Source organism: Hipposideros armiger, unplaced genomic scaffold (genome assembly GCF_001890085.2).
Source record: "Hipposideros armiger isolate ML-2016 unplaced genomic scaffold, ASM189008v1 scaffold_1357, whole genome shotgun sequence".
In the NCBI taxonomy this organism is placed as follows: domain Eukaryota; kingdom Metazoa; phylum Chordata; class Mammalia; order Chiroptera; family Hipposideridae; genus Hipposideros; species Hipposideros armiger.
In genome coordinates this window covers 102,952-128,342 of record NW_017732707.1, presented here as the reverse complement: position 1 = coordinate 128,342, position 25,391 = coordinate 102,952, and the positions used below count along the sequence as shown (strand labels likewise).

Here is a 25,391-nt window from a genome sequence, read left to right as displayed (position 1 = left end):
CTGTCACTCTGTCGCTCTCTCGTGCTCTCTCATTTGCTTTGAAGTAAAGATCACAAAGACATGTGGCCAAAAAATGATTTTGATGGCATTTGAGTATAAACATAGCCTGAAGAAGGGAAAACACAAAGGAGCATCCGCAAAGCTACAGCTCCATCTTTGTTCCTTGAACTTACCACATAACACAAAAGATGCAGTTAAAATTCCTTCAGCGGGGAGGACTCAGTTCCCAGAGATAGAAAGCAGCTGTCACAGGCACCAAAGGATGGGGGCGATCATTGGAGGTGAAAAAGCACTACCAGCAACTGCCCATTCTAATGTATGTTGATATATAAATATCATCTGTGAGACGAGAGCATTCCAAGGCATTTTCTCCCAAATGAAACACTAAAGATACACCTGCTTATTGAATATATAAGCAGGGCCTCACTTAATAAGTGCAGGTTGGATGACTTGCATTCAGTTATGAGACATTTTCCTCTGATAGTAGCCAAAGCTCTTCCTGGTTTTACTCTTGCCTCTGGGATTTGCACTGTGCACTCACCTTTGAATGTGGACCATGGTGTAAACACAAACTCCCAAGCTGTTGTCAGGGTCCATTTCTCTCCCAACCTTACAGTATCAGATCCACCAACTCTGGCCCCTTCACCTCAGCCATTAAAATAGAATCCCTCACCCACACCAAACTGTCCTTTACTGGTTATCTTGGAGCTCAGATGAGACTATGATACACACACACACACACACACACACACACACACACACGAACGTGTTCATGTGCACACACTCATACTCTCACACTTGTAAGGAGTCAAGCCGCATTGCTGTTTATATAAAGCTTATGGGTCTACATGGGATTGGTTTCTTAGTATTGTGCAGGAATTCACATATTCATTCATTCACAAAATACATTCCTATTGCAAGCTGATGTAAGTAATCACCCCATGGGGAACCCCACTGTAGATAAGTCTCTGGGGGAACATTAGCCAGAACATTAGATGAGTTAGCTTTCTGAAAACCAGTTTAAATGCTATTGTTGAGTTTCAGAAATGCAATAGCCAATGCAGCTAGTTCTGTGGTGGTGATTTCTGACTCTCCCAGGATACTAGAACTGAATCCCAAATAACCAATAGCTAATGCAGCTTTGCTTCAACCCTAACGCCTTAAGGCCAGAACAACCATCATTGGCAGGAGTTAAAAACCATGGTGAGTCAATCTCATGCTAGAATACTATTTATGACGAAAATTCATCTCTGCCATTTCTGAAAAATAAAATGCTTTATCCAGTTATTCATCTTCCTTTCCCTGTATCATATTTCCATTCAGGACACAATAGGCCATGCAGTTTCCTATCTAGAAAAAGTTACTCTTTTCCTGACATCAGGACTGTTCCCCATCTTTTTCATGCTGGCGAGGATTAGAAGGTGAGGGGCTGAGCCTTGGAGCTTAAGGGCAGCATTGCGCAGTATGCCTATTTAGATGGGCTCTCACCCCTGTTGGGTATGTTCATGGTGGCCTCTTCCCACCAGACTCATGGGAGGAAGAGGACAATGAGTTGTTAGGCGGACATACTGTGGAGTCGGCTGGCCATCTTGATTCAAATCTTGGCTCTCCCACTTAATAGCTGTTTGACCTTTTGAGCAAGTTAACTTCTCTCCAACTCAGCTTCCCCCTCATGTAAAGCAGGGAAGATATAGCATGTATCTTTTAGGGCTGTTAAGTGTATTCAGTGGAGTGCTATTAGCAGAACACGTAGAACAGTCCTGGCACCTCGCTATTTCTATGTAGGTATTTGCCAAATAAATTGCTTTCAGTTAGGGCTGGCCTAGTGGCTCAGTTGGTTAAGAACTCGCTCAAGACTGTGAGCTCTGAGCAACAGCGGTTCGAGTCCCAGCCTGAGCTGAGCTGCCAACAGGTGGCAGGATGGCTCAACTAAAAAAAAAATGTCTTCAGTTATTGTTGTTTTTCTTGCAACCATCATATTTTTAGGCAGTTTCCAGTGGTTCAGTAGAAAGTCATTAAATTATCTTTTCTATATTTTCCCTCAAAAATAAGTCTTATTTATTCACCATGTGCCAGTTTTTTAGATCTGCTATACCTGTCTATAAGATAACATAGGAACTGGGTTTTTTGGCAAACTGCTTTCAGTTGAGCAGAAGTTATCCTGAAGCTGTATAATTATAGTTTCTGTATTTACAAAGTTCTTTCGTCCTTTGTGCAATGAGAAGAAAATCTGTATGACATGGTACTTAACTCATTTCCTTCCAAAAAGTATCGATTTCATCTGGCATCCATAGCTTTAAGATGTTGGGCAACTAAAAAATAAAATAAATAAAATAAAAATCCTCTTCCCAACATATTGATAAAAATCTGGAAAAGCAATTACTGCACTAATTTTTAAATTCTGCCAAAACATCTTTGGGCCACCATTTGTATACTTATAAGGCTCTGTCTTCCTACATCATCAGATCTCTGGTTCACTGGCAGGCATTTGCTATTTAATCTAAGGTGCATAATGGGCTATTTGTGAAAGATATCTTAATCTTCTACCATATCTTTGCATCCTGGATTTTAAACTCACTTGTATAGTCCCACTTTATACAATATGATATTTATGTAGGTGTAATGGTAAATGGATTTACACTTAAAACAAATGAAATTTAGAGGATTGCATGAACATTCATTCCACTTTAAATTTGACCTTTTAAATTCTTCATAATTTGGGGTGATTGTTTCTATTGTGGTAGGGATCCACATATTCAGTAAAATGACATCCTGGACAATGCTCAAGTATAGAATAATACATAATTATAAGAATAGTTTTTACTTTGAATTTCTTCCACATCAGTGGCATTAGTTTCCTTTTTATCTTTCAGTATGTTTTTCCGCAGTTTCATTCTGTTCTCAAATTCTCTTGCCTTCTCATATGTCTGTCTTTATTCCTTACCTTTTTAGCCACCCTGGGAAGGCTGGAGGGTTTTTTTCCTTTTTTTTTTTTTCATTTTATTGTTTTTCCTCCCCTCTCCTAGGACACTTTTCCTGTATGCTTTTCTGATATTGTTTGATGCTCAGTGCATCGGAGGTTGAAACAGCTGTGCCAACCCAATGGCTGGATATAATTTAGCACTGATTCTCTCTGCCTGGCAAAAGCGACTAAATCCAGCCAGGCCACAAGATGGGATTCAGGAGAACATCCAAATTATTCTTTAGCCAGCAGGCTGCATCCATTCTGTGCACCAGTGGTTTTTTTTTCATCACCATTTCTAAGCTATAGCTGCCATTTTGTTTCCTGTGCTCCGAGGACTCTCCTGATGGTGCTTTTGCATGATATAAATTCTCCTGCTTTACAGAAGCAGTGAAATGGTTCCAAGAGTTTAGACCACATAGATTTTCCCTTTACACACTCCCTCCCCATGGAGAGACTGAGGACAATATTTGAAACTGCAGTTAGAACACTAAAATGGAAGGAATCATACCTATCAGTACTGCAGGCAACTATGCCGAAGGAGATTAACACAGCACTATTAAATTGAGATTTAATTCAATTCAGCAGCATTTAATCACCTGAAGAGTGCCGGCAGCTCTGCTGGGTGCTGGGATTAACAAAATGTATACTTGATCCCTCGCCCTAAAGGGCAGAAAGCAAATAGGTGAAGATGCCTTGATGAGCATACAGCAGAAGTGTGTGCTTGGAACAGACACTCAGGAGGAAGGGACTTACACTAGGAGTGGGGGACATTCAGGAATGCTGCCCCCAGGAGGGAACCTCAAAACTGGCTTCTAAGTGATTAAATAGGAGAGCTAATAAAATTCCAACACAAAAAGAGAGCGTGGGGGGGATTTAGAGATGTATTTTCAGTTTGTGTTTTGGAAGGCTTACCCTGTTAACAGTGTGAAAGATAGGTGACAGGTACTGGGAGTAGAGAGTAGGTGGTAAGAAAGATCAGGAAACAGAGTTCAAATGAGACTACTGCAGTAGCCTTTGCAAGGCCTTTGAGTAAGGCAGGCGCAGTGGGAATGGAACAGAAAAGACAGAATTCATGATGTTTCAGGGTAGAACTTATAGAGCTTCCTGACTGGTTGAGTTGTAGGTGTAGCTTATAGAAGCATCAGCATTACTGTAGGTAATGTGGATCTTAGTCACATGTACTATAACCAAGCTCCATCTAGGAAAGGAGACAGTGCGTCTATCTGTATGCACCGCCATGTAAGTTCTTAAAAAGGCAGGGTGGGGTGGGGTGGGAGGGCTGAGCAGGGGAAGAGAATAAAATATTTGGCCACTTTTAAGACTTTGTAATAAATATGTTTGAATTCTCCACCCCAAATTTGATGACTTTATCAGAAAGTACCTTCTGTTTGATTTTGTAAACATAATCTTTCAATTTACAGAGATGCAAAAATGTACCCAAGATGTTAGAAGATGTCATTAGTGAAAATGTTAGCTTCCTAGCCCCCTACTCCCCGCCCCCCCCCACACACACACACACAAATTATTAGGAACATGTTTTAGAAACTTGCTATTTGAACTCAAACAGATTTTCTAAAATAAGAAATAAATTCCAAAAGTTGGACGGATGGTATCTGATAGTCTATGTTCTTTGCTATTCAAACCATATTCTTTCAACATGTTCGACCGTATCATTTTCTCCCTGGAAACTCCAGCTGAAAAAGAACAGACCAGAAAAAAATATTGAATATTCATCCAGAGCTCTCAATTGATACCCATGAAAGCAATAATAATGACAACTGGAATAACTAACATTTATTGAATACTTACTGTGTGCCAGACACTGTGCTAAGCATTTTATATAGATTAGCTCATGCAAGTTTCACATCAATCCTATGACTCTGTTGTATTATAATCTTATTTTATTATAACATCTTCTATTTATAACCATTTTACAGATAAGGACACTGAAAGTTAGAGTAGTTAATAATTTGTTCAAGGACACCGGGTAGTAATTGATAGGATCAGGTTCAGGTTCAAATCTAGATTTGGACCCCAGAACTCACTCTCTTAACCACTGGACAATATCACTTCCCCAAACAGCTGGAGTTACCTTTGAGCTTTCCTTTTGAAAATAAGAACTTAAAGATCTTTATATTATCTCTTTCCCTGGGTTGTACATTCTTTTTTTTTAAGATTTTATTGGGGAATTGGGAGAGGGGTAACAGCGTTGGGGAACTGGGAAACGGGAACAGACAAGTTGCTGTCCTTTTGTTCTTCAGTTTAGTTGTGGAGGACACCACTTCACTGGCTCATGTTGATACGATCATTTCGCTCGTCCCGGCTGAGGCAGTCAGTCTCAGGCCATTGGATGGCTGCTTACGGCAGCTTGCAGCAGCTCTCACCGGCTGCCAGCCACTCACGGTAGCTCACAGCAGCCCACTGCAGCAGGGGCTACAGTCTATGCTGTCGCCAGCCACTCACGGCAGCCTAGCTCCAGGTCGAGCTGTTGTTCACAATCTTAGCTATAGAGGGTACAGCATCATTGGCCCATGTGGGAACCAAACTGGCAGCCCTGCTGCTCAGAGCTCGTGCTCCCAAGCCAACTCTTAACCAACTGAGCCACTCGGCCAGTCCCCAGGTTGTACATTCTTAAACAATGCCAACAATCTCCTTGTACCTGATGTCAGATAATACAAAAGAATATATAGCATTCATCAACTTTCTTTGGCATGACGTAGTCACTATTTTTATCATTCTTCTCCCTTAACCTTTTGTTCCTCCAATACAAACTTGTAAAAAGAAGTTAGAATAAGGTTCTAATCCTGGGTGATCACTTATTGTGACTTATTATGTCATCCTGGGCACTCATCACACACTGGGCTTGGCACAGTCATAGAACAATGTCTGACATATATTGAGCACTTCCAGTGTTTCATTCATCACATAAAACCCCTTACAACAACACAGTAAGGGAGTACTAGAATTAGCCCCATTTTACAGTTGAGGAAACTAAGGCTTTGAAAGGCTGAGTATCCTACTACAAAGTCACATAGCTAATAAGGAAAATCTGGATTAGAACCCATATCACTTGGCTCCCAAACTTAGACTGTGGTACAAGATCTCCTCATTCAGCATCATGGTGATAAGGCCTCCTGATACCAGGTTCACTCCAACTTTGTGAAGGTCAGAAGAATGCTATCTATGGTAGCTTCCTCATTTATTTGAAGGAAAACCAGGAGATGCTTTAAAGCCATTAATAATACCTACCATAGGACCGGCCAAGTGGCGCAGTGGTTAAGAACTGGCTGGGGACGCCAGAGTGCCCCGGTTCGGATCCCACATATGAGGGCCAGTGACACTGCCCTCCATAGCTAAGATGCTGAGCAACAGCTCAACTTGGAGCTGGGCTGCTATGAGTCGCCGGCAACGGTGGAGGCTGCAGCCCCTGTGGCAGTGGGTTGCCATGGGCTACCATATGTAGCCAGCAGCCAGCGTGAGCGGCCAGCAGCCACAGTGAGTGGCCGTCCAGAAGCCGGCGACTGATCTGCCTCGCCTGGGAAGAGCGCAATAATGGTGCCAACTTGGGCCAGTGAAGCAACGTCCTCCACAACTAGACTGAAGAACAAAAGGACAGCAACTTGTCTGTTCCCCTTCCCCTAATTCCCCAGGACTGTTCCCATCCCCGCAAGTCCCCAATAAAAATCTTAAAAAAAAAAATCTAGTAGAATTTGCTAGGCACTCTTTAAAAAAATAATAATAATAATACCTACCATATATTTAATGCATTTTGTGTACCAATTATGTTAAGTCCCTGTAATTTTCACCATAACCCTACAAGACATCTATTACTGTTCCCATTTAATGTAAGTATAGGAACTGTGTATAAGAGAGGTTAGATAACTTGCTCATGACTAGTAAGTGGCTGTCCCAGTTGTGAAGTTAAGGCCTGCTGGGCTCCAAGCTACAGATGATGGAGCTGTCATGCCATATCATCACTTGTTTTTCTCTGCTCCTTTAGAAAAAAGAAAAGAAAAAACAAAACATTTTGAAATATCAGTGTTTAAAATTATCTTAAGATGGTTCTTGAGGTTTTTAGTTACACAATTAAAAGGATACATGTAAAAGCCCAGGAAATCCTTTTCCAACCTCACTGTTTTGGTTGATTCTCTTGCCTAGGTTGCTCATTGTTTTTCTTTAAAAATCCTTTCCGGAAACCTGCTTGCTCTAGCCTGTGCCCTCCCCCACCCACTCCCCCAACCCACCTCAAATGGAAAGCAGCAGAACAGCACACCGAGGTCCCATTTTTCTTGCTTGATCATCCAGAGCATGTAAATTACAGTGAAATATGGCCTGAGTCAGCTCCTCACAGGACAGAAATCAGTAACCATTGATATTGCTAGGCAACACCACAGAGGAGCAAGGCTGCAAATTAGGTGACACGTTTATAAGAAGTCACAGTATCTGGGGACTCACTTGGGCATTTCATTATGAACCATCTGGATGATCCACAGTAATGGCCACCCATTATTGTTCACTGTTCGAGGATGATAATTCCCATATAATTATACGGCACCTCCCTCTGTGATCCTAACCTACTTTACATACGCTTCCACTGTATTTTCAGAATCCAGATATTTCCCTACAAGATCACTGGGAACAGTTTCACCTAATGGACCACTTCCATTCCGCCCCAAAATAAGATTTCAAACAAACAAACAACACAGTTCTGTTGGCTTGTGTGATGGCAGAGCTGGCTGGACTAGCACATGCATAACGGATGGAATTAATTAGTCTCGTGATCATAGCAATGCCATTAGCCTGACATGAGCTCCACCTTCGTGGTCCCAGAGGAGCCTGAAGTGATGAGACTCAGTCCTTTCTGAAGCCAGAGATGAGCACCAGCTGAGATATGTAAGGAGACAAGAAAGTGAGCCTGAGTCCTTGACCTTCAGAAGTGTTACCTAACCAGGACCTCTCACAGTTCCAACAGCCTAGCTGACCTCATTTGTTCATTCCTTCATTCATCTAATATTTATACGAAAATTAGACGAAGCAACCTGATTTTAAACCAGAGGTTACAAATTGATGAGCCAAATATGACCCAATTTTTTTTTAATTTGGAATTAGCTGCCAACATTTAAAAATCAGGATTTTTCACATAAAGATCCAAATATCTGGCTTCCCTTGAATCATCAGATCTACAATAGCAACACTGTGTCTTCTGCTCTCCCTCATGGAGATGGAGCTGAGTGACTGCTGCCCATTTAGGCAGCACTGACCAGTTTTCTTTAATCACTACTCTCTATTATTGTCCCACGCCCACATTGCTCAACCACATACTTGGCCCCTGTGTGTCACTGATACTCTATCAGAATGCCTACTATGTTCCAGGCACTGAGCCAGATGCAGAGGATCTCTGACTCCTGATTTGACCACCGATGTAACATCAAGATTTCCTGAGGGCTGAGGCCTCAGGATGACATCAGCAGATGGGTATAAACAAGGAAATAATGTGGAGAGTCAGGGAGACAAAAATAGCAGCAATAACAAAGGAGTGTGTCTGAGTTTGTAGGAAGCTTGAAAAGGAGGAATGACTGTTTCATGAATGAGCTAGTTTCAGAGGGCATGAAAACCAGGTGATAAATTTCTAAGAGGTAGCTGTGTGTGTGTGTGTGTGTGTGTGTGCGCGCGCGCGTGTGCGCACGCATGCATGTTTTCACAAATCCTGCTAATGGAGGATTATCCACAAAGTTTGGTTGTTTTTTTTTTATTTGCAAAGTTCTTGCCTTGCTTCCAAAAGCCTGAGAGATTTTAATCTCATAGAAGAAAAAGAAGTACTCATTAGCATAGATTTGGAAGAATCGGATATGAAAAGAACTCCATAGGGCAAAATCATCTCTGGTAACACCTTGTGTGTGGCATACATGTGCTAGCACACATTGTCCCTGGCAAACGCATACATATTTGGGAGCCTCTTAAGGGAAGTTTAGCACATTAACATCAATCCCCCACAGGATGGTAAGCAGAGCTTCTACAATGAGTCAGTACTTCAAAAGCTTTTTTTGAGTGAGATTTTGAATTTGAAGGTTAATATATTCCTTTCCTTCTGCCTTGAGTAAAAAGTGAGGATTTGTGGTTGTTCCCTTACTTACCTTCAATCTCTTAAAGATTTTTTTTAAGTTAAAAAACTTATTTGCCTTGGCATGAACATTTTATATAAAAGAATGACCAAGGAAAGCCTTTTAATGAATAGAAAGCAATGGCGTTTGGTAGCCCATGCATTTTTTTATATGAAATCGAACAAAAACCTTAAAATTGGGCTGTATTAGAAAATATCTAACTCATAATTCATGTTTATTTTGATGAAAATTTTTCATATGAGAAGAAAAGAGAAAAATGATTAATCCAGATACCCTGTAAGAAACTTAAAAAATGTATAGATCTACAAATATAAATGTTATGTTTGTAGGGGTTGGGATGGGAAATTACCAATACTCAACTCTCATACTACCCATCCACAAAACTTTAAAATAAATGTTTTTACCCGAGAATAAAAATAAATTCACAAATTTAAAACAAAACAAAACACCCTCAGGCTAAAATGTTAATACTGCAAAACATGGTTCTGGGAGTTAGGGCAGCCTTTCTTTTGACAGTTTTCCTTTTGTTTAAGGGAAGAAGTCTAGACGGTTTTGTTGCCTTGCACATGTCAAGAATAAACATTGACATCGGTACCCCCCCACACACACAGAGACAGAGTTTGGATAGGATTTAGATATTCATGTTGGACCTGTAGGTTAAATAAAGAGGAGTACCATTATTAAGGATGTCTGTGCCACCCCAGTGCTTTATAGACAAGCTCTCATCTGATCCTCCATAAACCCTCCTGTGAATAGGTGTGTATTACCCTTGTCCCCATTTGACAACTGAGGCTTAAAGAAGATCTCCCAGCTCCTAAGTAGTAGAGCCAAACTGTGAATGGTTGCCTAGTTTGTCTCACTGAGAAGCACTCTTAACCTTGACAGTGATGTTATGGCGTCAACAGTCAGGAAGCCGCAGAAATCTGTCTGTCTTCCTGACTTCAGCAAGTCCAACAAATCAAAGTGACCTAAACCTCACTGTCATTTGGGAGCTTATGCATTTGTATACTTTTTAAAGCAATATGAGGAGAGCACATAATACGAGGAAAGCACTGTTCTAGGTTTTGTTGGGAGGGTTCTAGAGAGGAGTAGAGTCGGTGCCTATAACATATGGACAACATAATTGGAGAGACACGCTTGTGTGCAAATATTGGAAGGGAAGGTCACGTTGGAACACTAGTAGTCAGATGAATAAAGCATCCACTTTTCACATCCTTCTCCCATGGTTGTGATCTGTTTTGACTTTCCCCATAGATCTGAGAGTAGAAGAACAGGACTGATGAAGAAATTTCTTTTAAATACTGTCCCCGACATGGCAGAATATCTTTTGTTGCTGAACAGCAAATATCTACGTAAAGTCTCTACAAGTAGAGTCGAATGTGTTTTAATAAACCCGGGTAAAATACTATGTTCTCTAAATGCCTTGCTCCATGTCCCATGGGTTCTCCTTCACGCATCTTGGTGGTACTTGCACTAATGAAGCTGGCCAATATTGATTGCTTAGTGGGTGTCATTATATCATCAACTCTTCACCACAACTTTCTGGGGGAGATACAATTATGCCCCTTTATAGCTGAGAACATGGAGACTTAGAAAGGTGAAACAATTTGCTCAAAGTCTCACAGCTACCAAGTCACAGATTTTGGGTTCAAGCCTACACCTTAGCTTCAAAGCCCATGTTTTTTGTTTTTTGGGCTTTTTAAAAAATTTTTTTTCAGTAACAGTTGACATTCAGTATTATTTTATATTAGTTTCAGGTGTACAGCATAGTAGTTAGACATTGATATAATCTATGCAGTGATCCCCCCAAATAGTCTGATACCCACCTGTCACTATGCATAGTTCTTGCAACATTATTGACTACATTTCCTATGCCATACTTACATCCCCATGACTATTTTGTAACTCCCAATTTGTATTTCTTAATCTTTTCACGTTTTTCACCCCCAACACGCCTCCCCTCTGGCAACCATCAGTTTATTCTCTGTATCTATAAGTCTGTTTCTGTTTTTCTATGTTTGTTTATTTTGTTCTTTAGATTCCACAGGTAAGTGAGATCATATGGTATTTGTCTTTCTCTGATTTATTTCACTTAGCATAATACCTTCTAGATCTGTCCATGTTGCTGCAAATGGTGACATTTCTTTTTTTTTTATGTCGAAGTGTATGTTTTTAACTTCCATTCACTACTGAAAGTAATCCTTCCTTGGGTGTGATGTAATCCAGTACCTGTACACACCTCTTTGATAAGTATTAGACAACTTTACGAAGAAACTACTGTCTGTATTGGGAAAGCCTTAATTTTTAGGTATTCATGTGCAGTTCAAACGACTACCAAAAATAAAGCAGCTCTTTGCTTTAAACATATTAAACAAGTTAATCATATTTTTCCATCAGTCATTTAAGTAATAAATGCTTATTCTCACTTATTTCTCTACCTCTGCTTTTCATTCTAGTAAAATGAACTCAGCTTAGATGCTTCTATTTTCTGTTTTATATGTCAGAATTTTGAGGCCTAAAATGTGACAAGTCATTTTTCTGCTGCTCCTGTGTGGGGAGATTTGCTGAAAAAAAGAGCTGATAATGCAACAGGCCTCAAAGCTGAGGTGGAGCAGAGAAATGTTAGAAGGAGAAATCTGTGTCCATGCCCTTCTTCAGAAAGGAAAATTAGGAGCCCAAAATACTAGTTCCTACTCACAGATTCTTTGAGACTGAAGACAAGACCCTCCCCTTGATTTGTCAATTATGAAGTATGGACAAGAACTCAGAGGTACCTTAAAGCCAGGTAGTGATGTTGCTGACCAGACCTGGAAGTAAGTGCACTGAGGAATGACGAAAGGTTCTACCCCTCCTAGAGATCTGGGAGTTTGGATGCCTGTGACCCCAGCTGCCCAAATGAGAAGAAAGTAAGTGTGGTTGCCATGATAGGCAGCATTCACAGTCAGCCTATGGGCTGATCTCAAACCACTGGGTCCTGGAATTTTTTTCTTAGGCTTTGTGGGCTTCTTAGAGAAATGTTATAGAGAAGAGGCACCAGGGGTACCCAGGATGATATTCAATGGTGACTCACTCCTATTCTGATTTTGGCTCAGATGATATAATGGGCATTACTAGAGCGTATTCAATACCACTTTCTTGAACTTCCTCACTTCCTCCCTCCTATCCCAAACAAATTCAGCTTGGTTTAGGACCAGTCTGAATCCTCATGCAATGATGCTAAAGGTGCCTTGCTTGCTCTCCATGGAGAGTGTGTGACTGGAGGCCATGGCTCCATGGAGGTGAATTTTCACTCATGCCTCTCAGGTCACAGTGGCTGAGGCCGCTTTCCATTAGCATCCATGGGCTGTAGGACACCAGCCAGGTGCATGATGTGTTCCTACTTATGCATGCATGCTATGTTCATGCTACTCGCATGTCACACCCCTCTTCCTGCAGCCCTTTGAAGTCTTGGTTCAGGAAGAGAGTTCCAGCTCGAAGCTGCTGCCCTTGACCACTCGAAAGCACTGGAGAGCTGAGTTCATTGCCTCCCCATCCCATTGCAGTCAGTGTTAAAGCCCGCGTTCCAGCAGACTGGTTTCTTTCACAGTCTTCTCTGCCTTCTCTTTAGTAAGCAACACCCACAGTTCTCTTCGCTGGACAGATATTGTTCCCTTGCCCTCCTTCTTCACTGTGTTTCATGTTGCTACCTCACCTATTGTTATTCAGCTTTTTACTCTTTTTCCTTCTCTTCCACCATCTTTAGCCTCGTTTTTGGTGTGGTCTGTCCAGTTCTTGACCCTCTGTCCCATTCACCAGCCAAGAAAGCAACTACAAAACAATCCAGACATTTTCACAGCAATAAGAATGTGGGCGCTTTGTCAGATACGAACAGCTTTAATTTTGGCTATGTAAAAACAAAATAATTAAACAATATGATTGTATTTATTTATACCTGGTTCCACAAGAGACAAGGTGAAGAATAATCACATCTGCCACAAGCCAATGTTTGGCAATTTGGGATTAATACATGAAAACAGGTGTATGCATACAGAGAGGTTGCATCTAAAAAGATTCATAAAAATGCAACGGTGCATTTTCGCTGTGTAGAATATGGTTTACACCCAACTTTGCAAACACAGAGCCACCCACACTCTGTTTCCTGAGCAAATAAAAGAGAATGCCAACTGCTTATTCTATGGCTGTACCTCAGAGAAAGAGTAGAGGTTAGAAAAAAATTAGTTGTAATTTATCAACTTACTGCAAGTCTACACACACACACACATACACACACACACACATACACACACACACACACACACACAAATGCATTATATGATGTATAAAGCCACCATACACACGTTCAATATTTTTGAAGGTATTTAGATCATTTAAGAATTCCAAACTTGTACAATATCATATATATAATAGACTACTGTTCTTAAAATACCAGAAAGAATTATATTCCCCTGAAGGCAATCCCCAGAAGTCATTTTAAAAAACTTTCTTGCTATTTACACAAAATTCAATTTCTTATTGAAGCACTTGCACCCTTTGTCATGCATCTAACAAAATACAGAATAGGTGGGTTTTTGCAGAAACAAAAAAATGAGGTGATTTCTCTTCCCAAGGCATAATTTTGTACTGGTGCATTAAAATAGCTTTAGGTAAAATTTTAGGCACATGAAAAAAAATACAGAAACTGTGTATAATATAAATATATAATAGAAGATTTATTATTGTGTTTTTAGCTAGATCCTTCATCTTGCACACCAAGCCCATCAATTATTAGTTGGTGTAGAGTTTCTATCGCCCCTCAAGTGAATGAGCCATGGAAGCACTCTGCAAAATCACAGGAATATCTCTTGAGTCTAATTAATTTCTTGAAGTTTACTGGAAGATTGTTGTTTCGATAAGAAAAAAGTATTTTTTTCTGCTCACAGTGTTGCTTAAAACACTCTGGAATTTTCAGATGAACAAGAATAAAGTTTGTATTTTAGAATTGAAGTTAAAAAAAAAAACCAAAAAAACAGAAGTGGTGCATTCCCACCTCCTCTCTCCCCGCACCCAACCCAAACTGCACCTCCCACCAGCTGACTCAGAACAGCTTGGTTTCTGCCAGTGGTTTCCATTACAGCTACATCCTTTGGTGGCCTGGTCACCGCCTGCCTCCTGCAGTCTACAAGCAGCAGACGATGCCTCGATCTGGGAGTGTGGCTGCTTTGTCACCTGTCTGAGCCAGGTGGTCTCTTCCCTGGGAAAATGCCTCCTTCTTCCTCCCAGAGCACTCTGCACCTTTCACAACTCCTACCACTATGCTGCACCCATAGTGTTGAGTGCTTTTTGTCTAAAATGCAAGATAAAAATTTAAAGTGAAGTTTAGAACCTAGTTTTTCATTTTGGGTTTCCCCAGGTAGCCTTCCTTACTCTTTAGGAAGTGGTTCTAGTGCATATGAGCTGTGAAACGAACCTCTGGGACTGCTGCTCCAAGGCAAGAATCCAGTGTCTACAAGCCTCAGTGGGCCCAGACTTTGTCCTCATTCATCCCTTTCTCTTGGAGTGTCACCTCTACAAAAATGACAGGGCCAGGCTGGCCCTGGTGTGAAGTTATCTTTGCCACGTATTCTGTGTCATCAGATGTTGAAATCACTGTGTCCTATTCTGTAATGCAGGGCACATCCTACCCCCAGAGGAATAATATATTTTAAGTGATTTTTCAAAAATGGGTCGTGAAAGCTGTCTGCCACATGGCCCGTGTTTGCACATCTCTATATAGTTAACGATTGCAGAATTTGACAGTATAACTCTGAATCTGATTAATTAAGAATGTGTAAAAACAAAGTTCTTGCATTACAGCTCGTTCCTTATCTTTGTGTCTTTTACTGTGATGTTGTAGAACTTGGATCATATGGAAAGCTAAAATATTATGACACAATGACTGAAGAAGGTAAGAATGATTTTAGAATTGTATGCATTGGCTTTTTTTCATTTGTGGTGTCTGTTGCTTGCCCATTTTTTTTTTAATCTTTTTTTTCCTCTTTGCATGACTTCAGTGACATTGTGTGATTTGTTGTTCTTTCTGTATTTTTGTCTAGTTTTTGCCATCGTGTTAATTTGGAATTGGAGACGTGCAATACCATGGGTAATCATGTTATTCCATTCAAACGATCCAAACCATCTCAGTTGTGTAACACACTCAGAGAAATGGTGTCAGCAATGTATACACGAGCACACACAGCACTGTTGTCTCCACATGCCAGAACAACATAACGAAACACATCCAACCAACACTCATCTTATAATATGCCCTTCTTGCAGAGGTGGGGGAGGGAGGGTATGTTCTGGTGACATTCTGACTGATGCAAAGGAATGAGCGATCTGAAGTTACTTCTAGACCCCAAACCAGCTAGAGACCAGTTTCTGCTGCAGAGGTCTGTAGGCTCACGTCCTTAGTTCCCACAGTCCCTGTTGACTCATCTAAGAACGTTACTCTGAGAGGCCGGGGTCACCATTCCAGCCAGTAGAATTGTATATATTGGGGTTCATGCTCTGTGAGATTGGGCATATTATTTTAAACATTCCCCTTAGTAAATGAAGCCTGGCAGAGATTTAGTTTAAAATGTATTGACTAATGAATTCCAGGCACTATCCCAGAGCACAACCTTGCCCCAGTCAGAATCACTTTTGTGAAATAAGTTCACCCTGCAACAGAATTTGAAATGTTTGCGTTCTTGTAAAGGGAGTTGTCCTATTGCCCTATCCCCCATCTCACCCCTCACAAACCTCCACCTTTTGAATAATAAATAATATTTGTAAATTATGAAAACATTTGGGGTTTTTACATGATGTTCACACTGATAATGGGAAGAAATCAAAAGGTACCCTAGAAGGCAAATCAGCTAATTTTATCCTTTAACATCAGCGATACTCCCAAATGTGTTGCATATCTTTTTTTCAGCTCCTCGTATTTCTAAGTTAGTGTGCCAAAGTTCTCCTAGTCGCTTTGCATGCAAGAGGCAGAGCATCTGACAGCCTTGGTAAGAGGAAGACCCTTCTCAGCCCCCGCCCACTCTGACTGCACAACACCCAGGCCTTCTCTGCTGCTATCCCCGTGCTTTCACTTAGCCACTGCGATGTCTCCTAAAGCAGCAGGCTCCAGGATTAGGATCTCAGACTTGGCCCTATTGTAGCCCAGGACTTGGGGAAATGCATTGAGCGCCCCAAGGGCAGAAAGCTACCTACGGGTGTAAGTGTCCCCCCACGGAGAGGATAGAAAGAGCAACAAAGGAGGCCTCTGTCCCCGCTGGTCTTTTTTATTCCATGTCTTCAGACCACTTGAGTTTTATTGGTGAAACCAAAGAAACCAAAGCTTGGGACTCACCGACGTTATAATTTGGTCACTCCTTTCGGCGTCTCCCTAGCCTCAGCCTCGGTTTCATGGCTCAGGTGGCAGGTGGGTTTCTTAGCTTCTACCTGACCTGTCACAACGCTTCACTTTCTTTACTCCATCCTGTCCTTTCTCTTCCACCCTTAGCTTCCCATTGACAAGGCAGCTTCTGCCTCCCTGTTGCCTCAGTTGCCCTATTTCTTCCTTTCACATCCATTTGAGCAAGTGTTGCCATCCAAGTGCTCCCTTTCTTTTCCTCCCTTCACTAGACAGTTCAAGGTCACAAATTGGAAGTGGTAAAAATGCTACTTCCAGTTTGATGATTGTACTTGATAACGGCTGGGCTTTGTAGGCAGGAAAACAAAGTCAAATACTATCTGCAATGAGAACCATGGCTGGCCTTAGCGAGACTGTGAAATTGTGTTTGGGGGCCCTCACTGGTCACCTTAAACATTTCTTGGCCTGCTCTTAACTTTCCTATCCCTTCATGTATATCCTTTTGTGCCCTTTTCTTACCTGAACATCTATCCCCATTACAGTGATAACTAATAGTAACTAAGGCAGCATTTTTAAAGTGTGTTCTATGAGCTCCTAGTTTCATATGATGTTACTAGGAATTTTGTAACAACCCAGAAAAAAAAAGAAAGCAAGATTGAGATCATACTTAAATAAGTGGGAGAGCTTCTAAGTTAAGTTAAATCGGTTTCTTTACCATATGACTTGGAGCCTTCAGTATGCTGCTGTGTGCTGCAGCATATAGTAAATTGTAAAGAGAGATAGAGTTTGCAATATTTCCCCGATTTCTTTGATCAGAGAACCCATTCTTCCATGGAGTCTTTTGTGGAACTGTTTTGTAAATGCTGATTAAGGTGTTATCTGTCACCTGCAATAGGAACCTCTGAAAGATTAGCCTTCTGAATACATAGCAATCCCTCTCAGATACTCATAGAAAGGATATTTTGGAACAGGAGATCTCCATCTGGCGACATCAAATCACACCCTGGCAGCTGCCTCTGTAACAAGCCAGGCCTGGCTTAAACCTAATTCTGGGATTCCATCTAAAAGACTCCATACCAGCTCAGTAATCACAGACCTGGCAGCAGCCATGTGTGACTTCTTCAAACTCTCAAGGGCCTCTCCCCTTCCATTGAAAATAGTAATAATAACTGCGACTTATGTCACTTCCATTTGTACAGTTTAAGGAAGCATAATTAGATGAAGTATAATAAGATGAAGGTGCTTGGGGCAATAGCGGACTAGCTAGCCTTCAGGAAATACCCCCCTCCATTTAAGCATTTCTTTTCAAATTTTTAGAAATGTGACTAGCCCTTGAGCAGAGCTTTATTGTAATCGTGACTAGTCACAATTTGTAATTATTTCCAGGAAATTTTCTGGACATTGTGTGATGTCAGCTGCTTACCATGAGGCCTATTTTTTTTCCTCCTAAAATGGATAAAATGGAAAGACTGATTATATATGCCACCTTCATCCTAAGAAAAATTGATGATTTCCTAAATATATAAAAATTGTCCTGCACAAATTCAGTTTGTTATTTTAGCACCTACTATATGTAACTTATTCTGCTAGGTACTTTGGGGAAACTCTAGGCTAAACGGTGGGCAATCTTCCCCCATGGAACTTATAGACAGAGAGAGAAATAAAACACAGCATTCACTGAGCCACCAGGAAGAAAGGGGGCAAAGTATTCAGAAAAAGGTGACAGACTATAGGAGAAGGAAAGGTTACTTTCAACCAGGGGGAAGATTTTGTGGAGAAAGTGCTCTTCGAACTGGGCCCCAAAGCATCAGTAAATGTGAGCTTAAGGAAGAAGTGGTAAATTCCAAACTGCCAGGCTGAGAGAGGGATGAAAGGATGGGGCACACCAGCCTTTCCTGGGTGCCTCCCACCTGTCAGGTGCAGTGCTGTGGGCTTTATATAGTTCATGTCATTTAATCCTCATAATGATCCCACAAAGAAGATTTTATTGAAGATGAGAAAGCCTAAGCTCAAAGAAGTATTTTATTAAGATGAGGAAACTAAGACTGAGAGAAGCAAAGTAGTTTGCTCTGGGATGCACGGACAGTAAGTTGGGATGTAGGACGTGAACCCAGGACTGTGGCACAGCCAGGCCCTGCCCTCTGGGCTCCACTGTTGTTTGCTGTAAAGGTGGTATGAGGAACTGGACAGTTCAAATTGGCTACAGTATAGGGAGTGGGGAACAGGCTTGATGGAGACCAGATCATGGGAAAGGTTTGAGCCACAGAATAAAAATAAGGGCATCATAGAGTAACCAATGAGCTACTGAATAAAACACAAACTCCTACTTGAACATGTTACCGTGAAGAGTTTATTGTAATAAAACAATGTACTCACTCTTGGACCCTGAACAACCATGACATGTTTGCAAAATTTGTTCTTGCACTTAGGGCCCTTTCCCTCCCTCCCTTGTACTGGTGCCCTAGATCCTAAACTGGAGCAGCTCCCTGGGCCACACCCAACGTCCTCTCCCACCCCAAGCCAATCAGAATTTGATCCACTCATTCATTCATTCACTCATTCCCTAATACTGACAGTATCCAACAACATTCAGTATGTACCAGGCACTAGCCTGGGCGCAGGGAGATCAAAGATAATCCTTCTCCTAAAGAACTCACACTCTCGTGGGGGACATAGGCAGAGAGATGCGCAGTGGGATGGGCAGACCTGAGGTCTGGGGGAGCCAGGGGAAGGCATCTGTTTGAGCCTTGCAAAATGAGGGCAGGCTTCTCAGAAGAGACAATGGCTCCACTGCCTCATTCCTGCTTCCCAAGAGGACAACTAGCGTACCGACCATCTGATACTAATGTGTTCACTTAACAGTCACTGAGCACTTGCTCTGTATGAGCCATTTTACTAGATTGGATAGACTAGTGGGCTTCACTCCTCCCAAGGACTGTATTTGCTTCTGCAACAAGGTGTTTCCAGAGATGCAAACAAGTTACTCTAGAAGTAGTCTTTTGGTGACCTCAGCTCCCCCAATGTGGGCAGCCCTCCCTTTATCTCCTCATGGGGTGATACTGCCTATTCTTGGAAGAACAATCTCCAGCTTTACTTAAAGTTAATAACCCATAGTTTATTTCTCATCTGCAGAAACCAGATTTCATACCATTGTCACTCTAGAAAATTCTCAGTAAATAGAACTTGGCTTCCTTACCAAAATCACTCTAAAAGAAAATATAGAGAGCTTGTTCAAAAGAAAACAAACTTAAGCAATATAATAGATGAATTAAAAGGAGAAGGTACCTTTTCTCCAGGTATTATACAAAAACTACTAATTTTTGCTCTTTGGAGATCAATATTCGTAGAAACATATAAGTAGGTAAGTAGATAGAGATTCTCACTAATATCTTGCTAAAAAGTGAGGTATGGGGAAGGCTGCCTACAATGCATTGTCCTAACCTCATTGCTACTTAGAAGCCATTCCAGAAAAATAATTTCTCCACTATTTAAAAAGTAAAGTTTTGTTCATTCGTATAAGAAAAAACATATATAAAAAGTTGTTGTAATACTAAGGGCAAAAATTATAATGATATTTTCCTTAATGAAATTAAGGCTACTGTTTCATGGCAACCAACGGCCCCTTTACCAAGCTGAGAAACTAATAATATCTTACATGAATGAATCACAGCGTCCTAAATTAGGCATGTGGCTGAGTTTTGAAAAACCCCATTATCTCAAAGAACCAAAAGCACCTTCAGGTCACTTAGTCCAGCAAGTCATTTGATGTCCTTAATTGCAGTGGAATAGTCCAGTACTTTTTCAAAGAGAATTTTGGAATACCATTTAACAGTGTTTTTCATTGCCGAAGATGTATTCTCTGAAAACGTAGACCTAAAACAGATCCTCGGTGTTATCTGTGGCCTTCACATTATATTTTAGTCCTTGCTTGAATGGATGAGACTATATTATATACACTGATATATCAGGCAGGACAAGTTCAGCTGTATATAGCAGAAAATCCAGATTAGCAGTGGCTTAAGTCAGATAGAAATTTATTTCTCAAGTAAAAGAGGTCCAGAGGCAGGCTGTACATGGCAGGCGTGGAGGCTCCACAATAACCCAAGACCCAGGCTACTTCCATCCTTCTGCTCCTCCATCCTAGTACATGACTTTGAACCTCAAAGGCACCTCACAGTCCGATAGGCTGCAGCTAGAGCTCCAGCCATCACGTGTGCATTCCTGGAAGAAAGAAGAGCCAAAGTGATTCCCCCCCAGCTGTTTTGTCTTCTTTTCAAGGAACCTTCCTTTTAGATCTTCCCAGTAAAACTACCCAAAACTCAGTCACATGGCTACATCTACCTTCAAGGAAGCTTTGAAATGTAGTTTATTAAAATGGATGATTTTCTGTCTCTAAATAATTTAGGTATTAGGCCATTAGGAAATGAAAAGGGAATAGATATTAGATAGGCAACATGCAATGTCTCCACGAAAGAGAAATATCACTGTTGTATGACTGTATGCTGATGGGCAAGACTGAGAACAGAGCAAGATATGTGAGGGATGTTGAGAGCTCGTGTTAAGTTTGAGATATCTCTGAGCTATCCAAATGGAGATATGCAAAAAGCAGTGGACATAGAATCTGAAGCTTGGGAGAGAGGTCAGGGCTATGGATATAAACTTGAGTGTCATACAATATAGGTGTTATTTAAAGCTACAGAGCTGGATAAGCATACCTAGCTAATAAATAGAGAAGAGGAGGCCAAAGGTTGATGCTAGGGGCTCCAAAGTTTAGAGTCTGGGAAGACTCTAGAGAAGGGGGCATCCTAGGAGACTGGGGTGGGCAGAGAACCAGGAGAGAATGGCATCCCGGAAGCCAAGAGAAGAACTATTCCAAAGGAAGGCAGTGAAAAGGTGATAGTATTGATGAATCAACCAAAGAAACCAAAGAATTGTGGTAAGCAGATAAAGGGTGATAGAAAGTGGGATGCTTCAAATCAGGAGTTTGGGAGTGGTACAGTTATTGCTAATGAAGAGGAAGTCTAGGGTCTGACTGCAGTAGTGGGTGGATAAGGTAAGCTGGAGGAAAAGGTAGCTGGGAGTGAGTAGGTTAGGATGGTGAGGAGCCAGGTGTTTCAGGACTCACCCATGGAAAGTGACCAAGGATGGTGACAGAAGTAATGGTGGAAAGGAAAATAGTGACCTGGGTTCTGATATCTTCAGGAATGCAAGCAGGGTGGAAAGGAAGTCAGTCAGAGTAGAGGTGGTAGAGGTTATTGGCTTGTGCTTCAAAGCAAGGAGGGGAAATGGTCCAGATGTAGTGAGGAAGGGGGGATAGAACGTGGGGCATTTGGAGAGACAGGAAGCTGTCGCTTTGAAGGGCCACGGGAGAAAATGGGCCATAAGGAAATAGCCAAGTTTCAGTTGGAGCAAAAAGGCCAAGGGGATATTCAGAGAGGAGGTTAAGGACATGGAGACAGATTTACTGACGGCAGGGGTGGGAGACAGAGTCGGGTCAGGGACTTCCAGATCCACACGGAAATAGTCTGGATAGTGATGGATGACCCAGAGGCTCTGGCTGACGTGGACAAGGATGAAACATGGAATGGGAACAACCTAACAATGCTTTAGTAGTTCTTACTTGGGATTGGCCCATTAGACAGTTTGCAGTGATAAAGTAGGGTCTGTCTTTCCAGGGGGGAGGAGCTCTGGGGAGCCCCCATAACTCCAGCTGGGTGTAGAAAAGGATGGGGAAGGAAATCAGTTTTCCTCAGTTCGGGGAGAGAGAGTTCAGCCCAGCGTAGGGAGACCGTTCCTACAGCCAAAGATGCCTGCCTCAGGAGGGAGTGTGTCCCCCTTAACTGGAGAAGCCAAGGAAGCCGCCATTCAGAAGAGTGTTCGGATAATGGACACCTTGATGCCCCTTCTAATCCCATGTCCAAGATTCTGTCCTGGTGCCCCTTATTAAATGTCATGGCAGACATTGGTTTGCAGTCTACTTTTAAGATTAAGCGTTCTGACAACTTGATCTTGCATTTGGGTAAAGATTATGATAGGTAGATTCCTGGGCTACAGCTTCTGAAATAAAAGGGTTGTATATTATTTGATCCAGTTCAAAAACAAACTCTTTATTAGTATGGTTATATATTAGTAAAAAATTCATTAGATAGTCCCTGTGAAACACACCTTTAAAAGAAAAGAAAGCCATGTTCCCTTTTAGTTACAAATCCAAACTTTTAGCACAGTAGAAATTTGAAATTGCAAATTAACTGTTCATTTTTATTTTAAAAACATTACATGCCTACAGAGATGAAAAGCAAACACTACATAAGGAATGACAATACAAGTGAGTCTTCCTTTCACCCCAGATTCCATTAGTTCCTTAGCATTAACCACTTTTATCAGTTTTTTAACATATTCTCTTTTTTCTATACAGTATTCTGTACCTGACTTTTGTTTATTAATATATCTTGGAGACATATCAGCACTGCTAGACTTCCCTCATTCCTTTTAGCAGCTGCATAGTGCTCCACTGCCTGGCTTTTCCATGGTGGGTTCAACAGTGCCCTGTGGACCAACATTTGGAATAGTTCCATTTTTGTTTATCTAGTTAATACAACACTCAATGAGCATCTTCTTTATCCATATAGTAAACGCCAGTGAGTAGGCTATATGTGTATATCTATCTAGTCAATTCCTAGAAATAGAAATACTAGATGAAAAGATATACACATTTCAAATTTTGAAAGATATTGCCAAATTGCCCTCCAAAGGAATTGTACTGTTTACACTCCCACAGTGAATCCAAGAACCTCAAGCAAGTTTAAGTAAGTCTTTTGAACAGAGAGTCAAACTGACTTCACTACAAAGCAGATCAACCTTTGTAATGTAACTACCCTCTAATGTACTTGTTTCAAAAACCTCAACTTTTACCCAAGTTGAGTTCAAGCTAGGGTGCAGTTAGAATGGAAGTCTTATCCCCTCTGAATTAAATGACAAGGCTGTTCCTCCTACACAGAATACCCAATTTCCACATGTGTCTTTCTTACCTGAAGATCATTGATATCCCTGCAGAAAGTCTGAGAAGTACACTGCATGTTAACTTTCTACCTTCCCGTCACCAAAGCAGGAGCTCTGTTGTGCACAGACACCATTTCCAGTACCATGATATGTTTCATTCATTCCAGGTTTATGCTTTACCTCATTCAGTCCAACTTTCCATAACCAGAGGATTTTCCTGGGCTCTTGGGAACAAATTGCTCTTCCTAAGACTGGGCCTTATCCAAAAAACACATGTACTTAACTCGCCAGTTATTAATTGCATTACTTTCTTAGAGATGTATTCGTAAAACTATCTCCCTGGGGCTGGATCTTAGGAAGACAGCAGCCTAGTAAATGTGCGTAACCAGACTAACCATCTAGTAACCAGCATCAGCTCTGTCGGAAAGACCAAACCAGCTGTGTGGACAAACCCACGGTCTTCCTGAAAACCAGGACCAAGGAAGTCTTCTAATTAGAATACATCCAGATTTTCAACTTCATTGCATCTTATTTTCGTGATCTATACTGTCAGCAGTAAAAGCAGAAAGATTGGACCTGGCAAGTAAAGGCGGATTTTTGCCACATTGCATATATAGAAGGCGTTAAGTGGCAGCACAAGGCAAAATGCGGATGCTTCTCTTTGTCTATTTCTGACGTCTCTAGAGCTGAAAATGTTAAGTTGCCTTCATCAGTCATATTTGAGTACTGTTATTATAAATTAATAATACAATTTTCCACCCCCATGAAGCTTTCTCTTTAAAAAAAAAAGGGAATCTGTTTTACCAGGAGGCTGGCATGTTCAATTAAGCATGGTAAGTTTCTATTTTGATTAAATCTGAAATGAACTGAATCATCTCATTTCAGTCATGGGCCACTAAGCCTCAGTCCCATTTAGTTAAGAACTCTCAGCATGTGTTGGCACTTCTGTTGCAAACCCACGTTTTCAGTGAGATTTACAGGGATAAGTTTTGCAATGCAAAGTGGAGGATTCAAAAAAAAAGAGAGAGAAAGAAAAGGGAGACTCAAATTAACTGACAATTTGCAGACACATGAAATCCAGGTGACAGGAGATGACGTATGTACATGAAATAGCGGCTGCTACTGAATAAATGTGAGCCGAATCTAAAGTCTCACTTTGCATCATGATAAATAACTGGGTAATATGTAGACTCCTCATAAGAAAACTATTTTGTTAAGTTCTGTTTTTTATATGTAAGTCAAAGTAACCATTCAACACATACTTATTGAGCACCTACTATTTTCCAGGTGCCATGAACAAATCAAAACTCTGCCCAAATGAATAGATTAATGTCACAACCCATTTGCAGAGAGACATACCCAACATATGGGCTTTGATAAACTGACTCTGAAGAGATTGTTTCCACCCACTAGGTGGTAATGGAACTAGATGTTAGTAAGTCTTGGGATCTGAGTCCTGCCTTAGTAAAGTGACTCTTTATTCATGTCTCTCTTAGCTATCCACAGGGTGCAAGGGATGGGAACAAGAGGAAGACATTCATTCAAACCTTTTATCTGGCAGCCCCTACCTGGCTCAGAACTCCAAAGCTGAGATCAGACAAACCCCTTTGAGAATTCCTGTGTGTGAGCCATTTGTATCTGTGTAGATGAGATAGAATTGTTCAGAAAATTAAGTTCCTAAAATAATAAAGCAGGTGACCTAAAGGGATAAAGAGCATTAGCTCTCACGCAGTGTTGGCCTCAGCTAAGGTCAGTAAATTGGCCCTTTTGCTGAAGCAGCATTTGCTCCCATCTGATACCTGCTGCGAGTTTTTTGGTTTGTAAAATTCCAATTTTGCCTGACCTTGATTGGATTATCTTTAAAAAAATAATAATGAGGTCTCAAAACAGACAAACATTAACTGTAAACACCATTAAACTTCGGAAACTTAATCACAGCTTTAAC

General features: G+C 41.1%; 1 protein-coding gene across 1 annotated transcript in view; it reads left to right on the top strand.

Moving 5' to 3' along the window:
• Positions 1-25,391, top strand: part of LOC109377288 (sodium/potassium/calcium exchanger 2) — a 93,585-nt gene that overhangs the window by 14,413 nt on the left and 53,781 nt on the right. The window contains exon 3 of the mRNA XM_019633614.1: positions 14,960-15,010. Within this exon, the coding sequence (XP_019489159.1) occupies positions 14,960-15,010 (51 nt within the window). The remainder of the gene's footprint in view (positions 1-14,959; positions 15,011-25,391) is intronic.